Below are 14246 nucleotides of genomic sequence, written 5' to 3'. Positions count from 1 at the left end.
CATCAGCACTTAAACAAATATCACACAACACCGTAAAATCAACGGTTACACACGTATTTACTTCCAAATACGAAAAACAACAGCGCAAAAGGCTTCACAAAACAGAACAATAAATGCTCTCCAGCGTTCCGCTGCAACGATTCACAAGCAAAAACTAACTCGAAACTGAACTTTTTATCCAGCGTAACGGCTTTTATACACACCGAAAAGAGAGCTCTCAAATATTCCACAAGATTCCAAATGCTTCTCGAAAATCGTAGACCGTTATTTTATTTCTCTTCCTTCGCAAATTTTAGCAATGAAAAATAGGGGAGCGTATACTTCAGCCGAATTTATAGGGGCTGTATATTCATTACGGGAAACTATTTACAGGTTACGTTACTATAATGATTACTATTTACAGAATTTGTAACAATATTTAAAGACTATTTATTTTTTTTATTAGATTTTCGCCGCATATTTTACTTTTATTTAAGCGTTGTTTTACTATTATTTTAAGTGATGTTATTTTTCTGCATACAAGATGGATGTGTCTAGTACTATACAAATATTTAATCAACCAGGGGTTTTGTGATCCGAAATTTCCGAAAACTGAGTTGTCATTTCTGAAAATTTTCGGCTTACATTCTAAAACTGAAAAATTATTAGGGGAAAATATTTGGGGAAAAAATGATAAAGCTTTTAAAAACCAAAGATTTCGGGGGACGACGTCACCTCCCCCCCCCCCCTACTCTATAGCACTGGATATACCAAATCAGTAATAAACAAAAGACTTCAGTTGATTATTACAGAAAGCGCCTAGGTCCCATTTTTTTGCAAAATCGATGTAGGAGAGGGGGAGGGGGGAAATCGAGGCGTTGGCCCGAGACTTGACTATTCGAAAGTGCTCCGACGGATTCGACTTTTTCCACACCTTTTGCTGCGATATAACGAACAATAGTGATGTGCGAAGGCGTAGCATGTGTGTTTTATCCTTTCGTTCCCCGAGTCTGACTGTCCCTCATTGTATTTTTTCACGTGATTAAATAACAGGAAATAGCACCTTTACTAAAGCATTAATGCGGTAGAGGCGGGTCGATTATTTAGGGGAGAGGGGATTGCCCCCTGGCCCCGATTTTGAACAGTTAATTTTTCATATAAACAGGAGTGCTTTTTATTACTTTCCATTTTTGGAAAAACGAAGTAACGCTTGTCAGCTGAACTAACTTAACATCATTGAGTAAAAAGGGAAAACTTTCATAATATAGGAGGAAATAACCGATCTTAAGATAATTATTCAGTGCAATTCTGATTAATATGTGCATCGAACTTGGTCCACAAAACTAGAAAAATGAAGGTTTGAAAAAGACATCAATATTAGGATGTCTTTGATGAATATGAATTGTTTTATACATACAAAACTTATGCTTTTTTTCTCCAGTTTGTTAGTTTTCATATTTTACGCTTTTTTTTTCTACACCAGACTTCATTATTTCACAAAAGCAAGGCGAGAGAAAGAGGAAAATATATTAAGTCTTTTCTTAAGACAATGATTTTATGCATACGGGCTTCACTAATATGTTTTTGTCCTTTCGTTACATTATTTTTATCTGTATATTAAAGTAGCTTGTCCCGACTGACAATCAACGCACAGAAAAAACTACTGAGGCTAGAAAGCTGAAATTTGGAACATAGGTTCATTTTTTTTTTGACGTAAACGCGTGCTAAGAAACGATTTTTCAAAATTTCGATTTTAAGGGGGTGAAACGGGATGGGGGACGTTCTGCACTCATATGCAAAATTCTCAAGAATGGGCTCGAGTTCAGGGTCAAACCAGGTATTAAAAAATTCGAAAGTTTACATGGATTACGAATATTTCAGCCTCATCCACGTAGGATGCTAATTAACGGAGATATTATATTAATTAAAAACTCAATTTTATGAGAACATACGTCTATGCCAAGAAATGGTCCGATTTTTTCGGTTTTTGTACCGTTGGAAAGCTCGTAAAAAATAATCATTTCGAAAATATCCGCAAAGACTAGAGCGGCGGACATCGAAAAATGACTACAAAAAAAGTTATAAGCGTCTGAAATAAATATTAATTTATTTCCAAAAAGAAATTTCTTCCTCCATTTTTTGTGCGAGATTAATTTTAGCTTGAAGAAAAGCTGAACAATACTATTTGTTGCCATTTCTTGCTTGAGTACCAAAAAGTAAAATTTCTTGCAACTGGTTTTTAACGCATTGGGGCTTTGTGTGTGTGTGTAGCAGGGCATGTAAAATATATTTCCTTTTGATTAAGTTTTCGCAAGGCAATGTTTTCGTGTACGATTTTAATGGATACGTAGTCTTTAAAAAAAAATCTGACTCTTACTGGTTTTGTTTACGTTATTTTTAAGGGTGAATGATATGTTTTGTCTTAATGGCGATATTGAGGAATTTATTGAAAGATGTATTATTTGAAAGATGTATTTTATCTGATGAATATTTTCGAAACTATTCCAGACGAGGATTTTTAAAGAGATTCGTCGACTCTCTTTAAAAACTATTACCTTTATTATATCAAAGACATGTCTTTTGTTTTTCGTTATAGGTACTTTACGGCACATTATTAATCTTGGCGACTGATTTTGTTCTGATTATTGTTAGCATGTTTGATTAAACCTACGTAGAAACTATTTATTTGGCGAAATCATGCATTATTTTGTCACTGTGCACTTTTTTTTTTTTTTTTTTTTGAGCAAAAAACAAGAATTGAAACAAAGGTATAACTTTGATATACACCCCCAAAAATTACGCGCCAAATCTGGCACTCCCTACGGACTTTTTAGGGTTGCTGTTTCTTATTTGGTGTTGCCAATTTAGGTTTTTTTTCTCATCTTTTAGGTTTTTGCTGTTGCCAAATTTAGTATTTTCTTGTATTTTGTACCATTTTTTTGAGCTTTTTTTTTTTTTAAAAAGTTTTGTGGCAACAATTTTTGGATTTCATATATGTTTTAGCGCCTTTTCATTCATTCGCCATTTCATTGTGAAGTGATCAAGCAGATTTCTGACTTGCTGTATTTTGCTGCAAATCTGGTTGTATTTTCCAATTATGGGCGGATTTATGGGGGGCGGAGGGGGGCAATGCCCCCCCCCTAGTTTTGGGAGGACTTTATGTAGTAACAACACATCTTCGAAAAATTTTTTAAAAAATCATTATTTTTTCGTTTTTGAATAGTTTAGAAGAGCATGGGTGGATTTATAGGGAGGGCAAAGGGGGCAATGCCCCCCATTTTTGGGAGGAGTTTATATAGTAACAACTTATCTTCCAAAATCTTATAAATAACAAAAAAAAATCATGATTTTTTTCTTTTTTGAATAGTTCAATTAAAATGAAGAGAATAGCAAATGTCCTTTTCTGAAGGGAGAAAAGTAAAAGAAAAAAAAACGAACATTAAATACAAATAGTACAGCTGTCACTGGGGTACTGAAAATTGGTCTAAATTCACTATTTTGGACTGAAAACCATTTGGGCAAGTATATGAATGAAAATATAGGCTAAACGAGCTATGCATTCAGCTGCAACACTTATAATTATTGACGTTTGGGACTCTTCCCAATGTGCTTTAACAGAACGATCTATTCGTTACGATTTGTTTTCTCTCTTTTCAGAATGTTTATTTTCAATTTGCGTGATTTCAAAAACTAGATGTTTTGGGTTGTTACAGACGAAAGATTGAAGAACTTTCTGGATTCACACATTCAAATTAAATTGGCTGATTTGAAATGTATGCCATTGCAAAAGAAGTACATAGCTAAAAGGTTTTTGTACAGCAAAATACTATCAAATGTAACAGTTAACACCGTACTCAACGAATGTGCAACTCAACAATGAAAAAAAAAAACTGGAAAAATTGTCCAGCCATTGAACAAACAGAACGTAAAATCATTATAAACAATGCGTTAATTTTTTAGGTGAAAAAAATAGGAATCTCAATCCCTAGCAGTTCAAAACTAAATTTCTGATTTTCCAGAATCATACATTGTAAGGAAAACGTCTGAATAAAAGAAAAAGTGAGGGTATATATATTTCCGGTACGAAAGTTTTGCACAACTCTTGTAAGATCGCATTATTACCTGATGAAATGTTTTTAAAGGAAAAAAATTGTATATATGAAACTAATAGTTAGAACTCTACTTCATGTGCTTGGAAAATTTTCGGCTTGTCTTTTTTTTTTTTTTTTTTGAGAGAGAGAAAAATAAATACTATCGCAAACGTGAATAAACTTCAGTTATCTGAACGTTCTGATTAATTGAATCTTTTTACTTAGAGGGAAAATACCATTTTCCTTACTTTCTAAATACTGTTTAAAAATTAAGGTAAGTCATAATCATCTAAGTCTAAATGAGACAGTTATTGTCATTATTGAAATCTGAGTAATTCAGTCATCAAAAGTTTTGGAAAAATTTGCTCAAATTTGATAAAAACCGATAAAAACATTACACAGATTGGTAAAATCGTAAAAATCCTTTAACTGTAAAAACTGCCGAATTTTCGTTACAACTACAAAAAATCAAACAAAAATCTGCAGGTAAGAGTGAATTACATGCAGGGTCGGATTTGCCTATAAGATAAACAAGCTATAACTTAGGGCCCCTGCTTTGAAGTGTGCCCCTAACTCCCAAAAAATTGTGATTCGTTCCTTAAAAAAATGGAAAGTGCTTGAAAAACTAATTTCATTTTCAAGCACTTGAAAACCTTGAATATTTAGAAACGTGTGGCTACAAACCTTAAATTTTAAAATTTCTAACAAATGGTAAGGGGAGGAATGCCAAAATGTGTCAAATTCAGCTCCTTGCTACATCTTGCATCAAAAATGTAAAAATCAAGGTTCTCGCGTTTGTAACACATTACTTGAAATAAATTTTTGTAACTCACATGCTTCACATCCTGCTATTTATTTAATCCCAAATGCAGAATTTTGGAAATTCTTTTGTATTGATTGCTTTTATCTTACTTTTACTGCATATTGTTCATCTGTTTATCCCGGGAAAAAATGATACACTACCCCTATTCCTTTTCGTTTTCTGTACTACTTATAATTAAAAAAAAATTGTGATGAGAAATTTAAAAAAATTTATTTTTTTCTTTTAAACTTAAAATAGCCGTTTCTTACAAAGAACAATACTGTACAACTGTATAATCTACTATTCAATTTCAGAGACGGGAAAGTGCAAATTATTAATAGGTTCTAAAATCCCTGAAAAGAATTGGCGCAGTATAGCCTACCAGGGCTCTTGAGCCAAAAACCCAATCTTACCAACCAAACCTTGAAAATAATTAAACAAGTCTTTAAAACTCCTAAGCAAAGTGTGCTTCAATTTTATTTCTTAGCAAGTGTATAATTTAAGAATTCTTCAAATGGGCAGTATGTTACTCTCTTGATACCTATTCTCTAAATATGTGCACCATTTCTTTTAAAGTATTAACTTGCATCACAAAGCACTTTTAAAGCATAAAACTTAAAAAAAATATATTTGCCTATTATTTACAATTAATCGTTATAATACATCAAAATGCAGAATTTTATATCCATTTTATATAATTTCCTCCGGGGGAGTAATCCCCGGGTCCCCTAAAATTAGTGATATTCTATATCCCACTGAAAAGGCAGCTCTGCGTCACTCTCTTAATACCAGCTCCCTCTCTTTTAAGGTCAATTCAAAAAGGACAGCATGATTACACACAGTAATGAAAACGACACATAAAAATGTAAAGAATGGCCTTATGCATCACAGGAAACAGACAGAAACATGGGAGAGGGAGGGAAAGGCAATTAAAAATGTTGCTCCAAAAAAAATCCTGCCCCCCCCCCCCCCCCCCCCCCCCCGGAACTCAGTCCTAAATCCGCCTATGTTTCCAATTATATATATTTTTTTTCTATTCATTATTTTTATCTTTTAGCTTTCAATATGCCTACTGTATATAGTGTTGTTGAAAAGATTCACGAAATTTTGAGTCGGAAAATTGATAGTTGTTCTTCATTTTCGTCAGGTAGGCCGACAGTTGGAAGGCCAGTTATTGTTGATTGTTTATTTATGCATCATTTGGCTCAAGATATGCAGATGTTAATTGATTTTTTGATGGAGGTTGGATTGGCGCCAAAACAGGTATTTTTCTTGGCGAGAAAAAAAAGTCGCCAAATTTCAGATTTGGGGGGGTATATCAAAGTAGTTCCGAAACAAAACTAATAAAATGAAAAGTAATTTTCCAAATAATTAAACCAAGTCATTTAAATTAAAAAAGTTCGCCAAATGAAAACCCCCAGTAATTCGCCAAATAGACTTTAAATGATCTAGTAACATGTAAAATTATTTGCTAAATGAACAAATCGAGTCATAACTAAATGCGAACGTCCCATTAAAGTAGAAATGAGAAAAGACGGAGCAGGCATGACGACCAGGGCCGGATTTAGGGGAGGGCTGGCGGGGCTACTGCCCCGGGGCATTTTTGTGAAATAAATTGATTATTTTACATCAAAGGGGGAGAGAGGATTTCTTTTAATCAAGGAACTTTTTTTTCTTTGATAATGTTGCTAATCGATCGGAGTTCGCATCACTCGCTAATCGGCTGGGTTACGGCAACTGGGTCACTTGGCGAGTTTGGCGGTAAACAATAGATTTGCTGAATTTTTTACTTTTGAAAGCTACTCTTAATGCAATTTGACGTCTTTTTCGTTTATTTGGCGAACCGTTTTTAATTGCAAAAAAAGAAAAAACATCCGCTTCACTCGCAAAAATGCTGGATTCCGGCATCGCTGTCGCTTGGCGAGTTAGACGATAACAATAGTTGGTAGATTATTTTAAGTTTCAAAGCAACTGTAAATGTAATCAGGGCCGTCCCGACGGGGGGGGGGGGGAGCGGGGCAATCGCCCCGGGCGCCAAGAAATGAGGGGGCGCCGCAAGGCGCCCCTCGTTTCGACGGAACACGGCGACATTCACACGAAAACGACATTTTCACGAGGGGTGGTTTAAAATGCCCCGATTGTATAAAATTAGGGGTGCATTGCGGGGCCCCCTGATTTCATGTATCATAGATACATAGTCATAGACACACAAAATAGGGAATCATTGCAATGATTCTCTATTTTTTCTTAGGGCCCGAAAGTATTCCTCTCTCTCTAAGTCTCCAAAACATTCGTTTCCTTTGTATCATTGAAGCAGATACAATTTTTGGGAATATAACTGTTTAAAATCAAACAAAAGGTACTTCTCCTTTGTCTAGTTCTCACCAAATTTGCTTGAATTCTGCCCCTGCGTGCAGTGACGTAACCATAAAAAAGTTTTAAGGGAACACTTTCAAAAAAAAGAAAAAAAAAAATTTTTTTTTGGTCGAACAGGAAAAAAGGTCATAAGTTGTTCGGTCAAAATTTTGAGCATTGAGTTTTAAAAACGCAATTTTAGCCTTAAAAACGCGATTATAGGCCATGGTTATTGACGTTACGGTAAAGGCTCACAGACTCTTTCCGATCGATTATTTTTTTAAACAGATTGAAATCAATTCCTTCTCCCCCTGCAAGTTTTCGAAATTGAAGTTTCAAAAACGCAACTTTAAACAAACTTTGAAGATTTTATGGATAGGAGGATCTGGAGCATTTCCCAGGAAAATTGTTCAAAATTATGGTTCAAAACATTTAAGCAGTTTTACATTCAGGGGCTGTTCAACTTAATTTTTTTGTAAGTGTCGTTTAAAAAATCCATTGCTTATGATATTAAAGAAAGGCGGCATGGGGACCCTTGCACGAATATTTTCTCAAACTCAAGTCTTAAACTGCAATTTGTAAGGCCATATTTTGTATTATTATGGCCAGTGATTTTTCGAAATTAGAGCTCCAAAAACGCCATTCTGAGCGATTTTTGATGTTGTTGAGTATTTGTGTGAGCTTCTCTCTAAAACTTACAAATATTTGATGCAAAGGAAAAGCAGCTTTGTTTATAACATATACGAAAACTGGTATGAAGTTGGTACAAGTAAAGCTAAAAAACTCTCGGAAAGAATCATTGAATGAATCCAGATCGAAATTTAATTTTGATGTAATTTACTTCGATAAATAAGTTTTCTATTTATAATCAGAAAATTATTTATTCGTGTTCTTCATTTGATTAATATGAATAACCAACCCAGTTTTGATTGTTAGTTTTTTATCTAGTTTAATAACATTTTACTATATAAATATTTGAGTTTTCAACATTTCCCTTTTTTTCGAAAAGTTTTTGAGGCAATTATGTTTCACAAATATTTGAAACAGGTTCATTGCTTTTGCTTTAATTTGTATTAGCCCTTTGATTGTTCTGTTCATTAATATGTAAAAAAAAATAATAAGTATCTATTACGCATTGATGTTATAACTAACTTGATTTTTCTGTGTGTATAGGGGGGGGCGCCAGGAAACTTTCGCCCCGGGCGTCGTGTGCTCTTCGGACGGCCCTGAATGTAATTCAATGTTTTGGCGAATTGTTTTGAATTTCAAAGAAACTTTTGATTTGCTTTTAACCGAATGAAATATACTTTTTCTTCTTTTTTTTTCCCCTGACTACGATTTTCGATTGTCCCACAGCATTTGTTTTTTTCTTTTTTCGTTATACAGATGGGATAGCTAATTAATTGGAGTTCTCTTCGCTCGCTAAGAGCTGGGATAGATTGAATTGAATTTGAAAGATACTATTTGATTTCTTTTTTAGTTATTTGTTGAAACATTTCAAATTGCAGATAAAAAACCGCTTCATTCGCAGAAGGGCAGGGTAATCGTAGCGTGGTTGCTTGGCGCGCTAAGTGATGAACTATACAGTTGGACGATTATTTTGAGTTTTAAAGCTACTGTAAATCTTTTAAAATGTCTCGACGAATAGATTTAAATTCCATAGAGAATTTAAAAGGTTTTTTTTGAAAAATGCTTATTTCACATGGGGGGAGGGAGGATTTTTTTTTTATTCAACGGAATTCCTTTAAATTCTTAGTACGAGCATCGCCGTGCGGCTACTGCTAGTTTATAATAAATCAATTTAAAGCAAATCTGTTTTACTTGACTTGCATTTTCATCACTCTAAACTGCATTTTCAGGTTAATGATGGCATAGGTTCAAATAGTGTTAAGAAATTTAATTAATTTTAGTGAGGAACTGAAACGTAATTTAAGATGAGGTAATGATCCTACTTATGTCTAAATTGGTTATAAGAATTCTAGTAGAAAGGAGTTCATTTGGAAATAAACATTTCATATATGAAATAAACACTTTTTATTGAATTTTGAAAAGTTTCATTAGTTGCGCTTATGCCCTTCCGATTCACATGTTCCGGTTTTACATGTTGTATAACATTATTTTTCAACTAGCTTTTGCCCGCGGCTTCGCTCACGTTGATGTAGTTTTTTTTCAATTGATTCAAGTTAATGGGATTACAAGCAGAGGTCAAATAGTTACCAAAACATCGTTTGACTCTAGTTTCGCCGACATTTCAAATTGCCTGCCCCCTTAAATGTATCAAAAGGTATGATTAAAACTGAAAATTAGGGGGAAAGGGAGTAAATGAAATGTTGGCAAAACTGAGAAGAAACCCAAAAATCACAAAAAATAAATCACGAAAACGTTCAGGAGTTGTAAAGAAGTCAGTTTGGGTAATTCCCAAAAATTCCAATTCGAGTGAGGTCAACTATTCTTAAATAAAGTGAAACAGTTCCCTTATAATCCCGATCTCCATCAAATACATAATATCCAGCGCTACACCGGTAATCTAAATTATTGTATAATGTGTAACTTCTTACCGCAGAAATCGTCCCAAAATAGGGTCAACAATGATGCTACCCGAAATGTTTCCAATAAACAGTAAAAATTTTGCAATTGTTTGAAATTGTGTGCAAAGACAAAGTAATGGAAGTTTTTGCGCTGCTTATGAATTTGCGAAATAGTTGGCGGATTATTTTACGTTTTAACAAATTTAAAGAAAGAAATATTAAAGAAATGGCATATTTGGTTACATGGTGAAAACCGAGAAACAGTATTGCGTAGTCTTTAGCTTCAAAAACAGCGACAGTTGAAAAAAAATGCCAAATGCCTTAGCTATTGAAATGATTCCACAAAAAAGTTTGGCTAGATTCCAGCTGATCGATTAAATACCCAGTCAATACAAATAAATAAAAAAAAAAACATTAATTGAATCAAAGTTGCATTAAAATGGAAAAAAAAAATCAGCCAAATCCATGTATTATTTGCCAATCTTGTGCAAAAATCTTACTTCAAGATTTGACTTGAGAAAAGCCTTGAACAGTCACGAAAAGCAAAGATAGTCAACAATACTACAATAGTCGTTATCGACAGGGAGTTGAGATGATACACTAAATATTGTATTGAGTTAAGGAAAGCTTTCGAACATGGAACTAAAAAGCTCATAACTCGTTTTTTATTCTACTTGGAAATTTCGAACAGGTGCCATCTTCAGCAGAAAAACCAGAGCTTTCGATGGACATATAATGTTAATATGTGCAAGTATTTTTTCATCCCCATATTAGAGAACTTATACGAAAATTGTGTTTTATTGCCCCTCTAAGGGGGTTTTGCCCCCCATAATGGGACGAAAACTACCCTATGTGTTATTCTGATGCATAAGCTATATTATTGTAAAGTTTCATCAAAATCCATTCAGTAGTTTTTGCGTGAAAGAGTAACAAACATCCATACATCCATACAGACAAACTTTCGCATATATAATAGTAATAAGATTTGCATTTTATTATTAAATAAAGTTACAGCTAATGAAGTTGTTTGTTTTTCCTTTATGAAATTAAGAGAAATGCGAAGTTGTACTTAGTTGGACTTAAAGTTTTATGATTTTCTCTGCCACTGTTTTACAAAAGCATTATATCCTTGCTTTCTTTTTCAGGTTTTCGTGAGGGTCCTCAAAGGTTAGTATTTTTCATATTGCTTTATTTTTATGTTGTTAGATGTCATTGCCTCTGATCTATCTTTTTTATCTAGATGTACTGAAAACGGCCTTATAGTTCAAGAATTCTTCATAGATCATGAACTCAAGAAATTGAGTAAGTAATTTCATTCATTAATATATTTAAAACTTTTATTTTTGAATTATCAAGCATTACAATTGTCCGTATTCTTTATGAGGTTCAAAGACTTAAATGCTAAGTACCTGATTGTGATTTTACTTCTGCTTCAATGAGGTATTAGCATGCTTTAGTTTTTAGTTTCATAATGTAGAGTAGAAGAAAAAACATGAAAATTGATTCCTATTTTTCCATTGTACGAGGTCTGTGAGAAAGGATATGCTTAATTGTTTGAAGATGACAAAAAATTTAATTGCAAAAACATGACATTCAATTCAACATGACCGATGGTGTGACGTTATTATAAGCTCATACAAGCTACCTTTACTGCAGTTCGGACAAAGGGACATTTCACAGTCTCTGCTTGGAACGTTAATCAATATTTTGACGTCATTGTACTTTTTAGACTATTTCTTAACTTACATTTTCTGTCATAATCCTTGGTTTTGCTTACAGTTTTAAATTAATGCCATAAACAATAAAAAATAAATAAAAGATCTTTTTGTCCACTTTATCTTTGCCTGGTTATGCAAAAAGAAGATTATTTCTACTTGGAGTCAAAGCTATTAATAGAACAAGAAGATCAACGTCTTCATCTACGACAACGACATTTTTTGCAGAGAAATATTTTTCCAAATTTGTTGCAATTATCATGATATCAACATCACCATAATTTATGCGAATTTCAATACCAAATTGTATAAATGTTTCTGCGATTATCTTTATTCACATGTCAAAATATATTGTCAAAAATGTTCATAAGACTACTAAGACGTAATATGAAAAATTATCATATAAGCTTTGTGCTACAATATGATTAAAGTGAAAAAACAACGTAAATAAAGCACAAATATTGGAGACGATACAGCATATAGCTATTTCAAGGCTTCAATGGAGCCTCTTCAACTAAGACGTAAATTTGACCCTCGTGGGATCTTGCTCTATTAATCCATGTTTTAATATAAGCAAGTTTTTATTTCTAATCATTGTTTTTAGTTTTTCATGATGACGGAGAACTACTTGACCATTGGGAAGATAAATTTAGCTGTAAGATTTCGTTTAGCTATGACCCTTATCAATCATATGACAGGACGCAGTTGTGCAAGCCTATGTCTGACCTCTTAACCATCACTGGGAGCAGGGCATGTCTCGAGTAAGTACTTTTTGTTACCTCACTTTTAACCTCATTGTAGTTACTGTGTCAACAGTTATAATCAGTTACTAGTTTAATTAATGTAACAAATTAATTCCAAGGGTGAAATCAAGCAAGCATATAATTCAAGTCAAGTAATCCGTTAAAAGTGTAATCCACATTGCTAAAATTTTACCTTTGAAATTAGTTTATTAACTTTTACAAGCAAAATTAACTTTATACTTTCTATTATTTTCCTTGTCCGAGTATTGTTTAGTTTTCTCGTTGCTTATTAATCAATTTTCTTCATTAAAATATGCAGTTTTGATGTGAATATGCTAAAGTCAGGTGTAGGAAGAATAAGAGCGTGGCGTGAAGGAAAACGTGCAGGTGAAGTAACAGTTCAGCATGTAAAAAAAAGAAGATATTTCTATCGTGTGTCTTTGGGACACGCAATTTTTCTTACAAAGTTCAGTATTCCCACAACTCACATATTCGCTATCTTGGTATCATTAATCAAATGTCTTACCAAGTACGTTGGTTCCTCTCAAAGGGTAGTTTCCAGCAATGGTGAAGGAGTGCGAATGATCAGCAGTCACCACAATCAAAGTGTCTTCGGGGTTCGTCATACCGAGCACAGTCTCGATGGCCTTGTCGAACTGGTAGCTTTCTTCGAGCGCCTTCAACGCCGAGTTGTCATGATGGGCAAGATCGATTTTCCCTCCTGACGAAAAACTACTAATAAGTATCAAAATCAAAAAATATATATACAGTCACCCAAAGGAGCATTGGGGCACATGTGATGCATAACTGAAATGCTATTTATAAAAATAGTTATCTTACTAAAGTATAGCTTGACCACGAAAAGAAGGCGGATGACCTTAAAGCGAAACATCATTTGTAACATTTGTAATTGGTAGAATCTGCCAGAAAGCACCGAATAGTAAGAGGCATGGTCTCGCTAATTATATCTATTCTAAAATAATAGCAAACAACCTATTAGAAATGATAAAAATGACGTTTTATCTTCAAAGTCATCCGCCTTCTTTTCGTGGTCAAGCCATAACAACAAAATGTATCAAGAAATATTTTAACATTTGATGTAAGGGGTTAAAAATATCTTGTTTTAGAACCAAAAGGAGAATATTAGGTGTAATAGTTACATTAGTAGAGTACCGGCACCAGTAACAGACAAGGGTCCAATGACAGACAGTCGTAAGTTTAGATTTAAATAACAAGAATTTTATGCGAGTAAAACTGATGTTGCTGCGGCCCATGAATACGGTGCAACCATCTGGTGTTATCAAAGGGAATTTTATGAGCCAATTGGTAATTACAAGGCAGTGGTGGAAGGTTTTGAACAGCCACCACGAGGTCTGCCGATGTTTCATGTTCATTTGAATTTAATAAGGTTTTAGATCCAAAATTAAAGAACTTTTGCACATTTCGAAGAGAAAAAGGGAATTCTGTCCATTACTTATCCTTTCCTCATCCTATCTATTACTTGATACCATCAGAATGTTTGGTGTCTGTTACTGGGGGGTCGAACCTTTTTTTTTTTTTTGAAATTGAGCAAATAAAAATAGAATTAACTAACTCAGAGGATCCAGAAGCAGCCAAACGTTAGATGAGATGTAGTTGCATGAGCGAAAAATAGTTTAAAAGGTCTAAATACATTAAAAGGCTCAGAAAATTGAGTTAACCTGAGAGCGATGTCTTAAGCATGTCTGTGACTGGTGCCGCCACCCTATGCCTTCCACAAAACATTTTTTACAACATAAATTGAAAAAAAAAAAATTTTTTCTTGAAAAAGAAAGTTTGATTTTTATTTGTGTCTGAAAATTTTCTATTGTTCATACTGACCGCTCTCTTGCAGCCATTTCGAAATAAAATAAGTAAGGTCTTTTTTAAGAAGAGTATATAGTAGTACTTTGATGCTTAACTGCTTTAGTTAATTTTTGTTATTAAATGTCCACTGTATCGCATTTATATTAATGATTTTTTAAAAGTTTCTTTTATTGAAATTGCAAACAGAA

At 33.6% G+C, this 14246-nt stretch overlaps 1 protein-coding gene across 1 annotated transcript in view; it reads left to right on the top strand.

Moving 5' to 3' along the window:
* Positions 1-12235, top strand: part of LOC129230482 (uncharacterized) — a 31812-nt gene extending 19577 nt beyond the window's left edge. The window contains exons 3-5 of the mRNA XM_054864884.1: positions 10901-10922; positions 10996-11057; positions 12075-12235. Of these exons, the coding sequence (XP_054720859.1) occupies positions 10901-10922; positions 10996-11057; positions 12075-12235 (245 nt within the window). The remainder of the gene's footprint in view (positions 1-10900; positions 10923-10995; positions 11058-12074) is intronic.
* Positions 12236-14246: the final 2011 nt, after the last annotated feature.

This window comes from Uloborus diversus, chromosome 9 (genome assembly GCF_026930045.1).
Source record: "Uloborus diversus isolate 005 chromosome 9, Udiv.v.3.1, whole genome shotgun sequence".
Classification (NCBI taxonomy): domain Eukaryota; kingdom Metazoa; phylum Arthropoda; class Arachnida; order Araneae; family Uloboridae; genus Uloborus; species Uloborus diversus.
The sequence above is the reverse complement of the archived record's forward strand: the minus strand, read 5'-3'. Positions and strand labels throughout refer to the sequence as shown.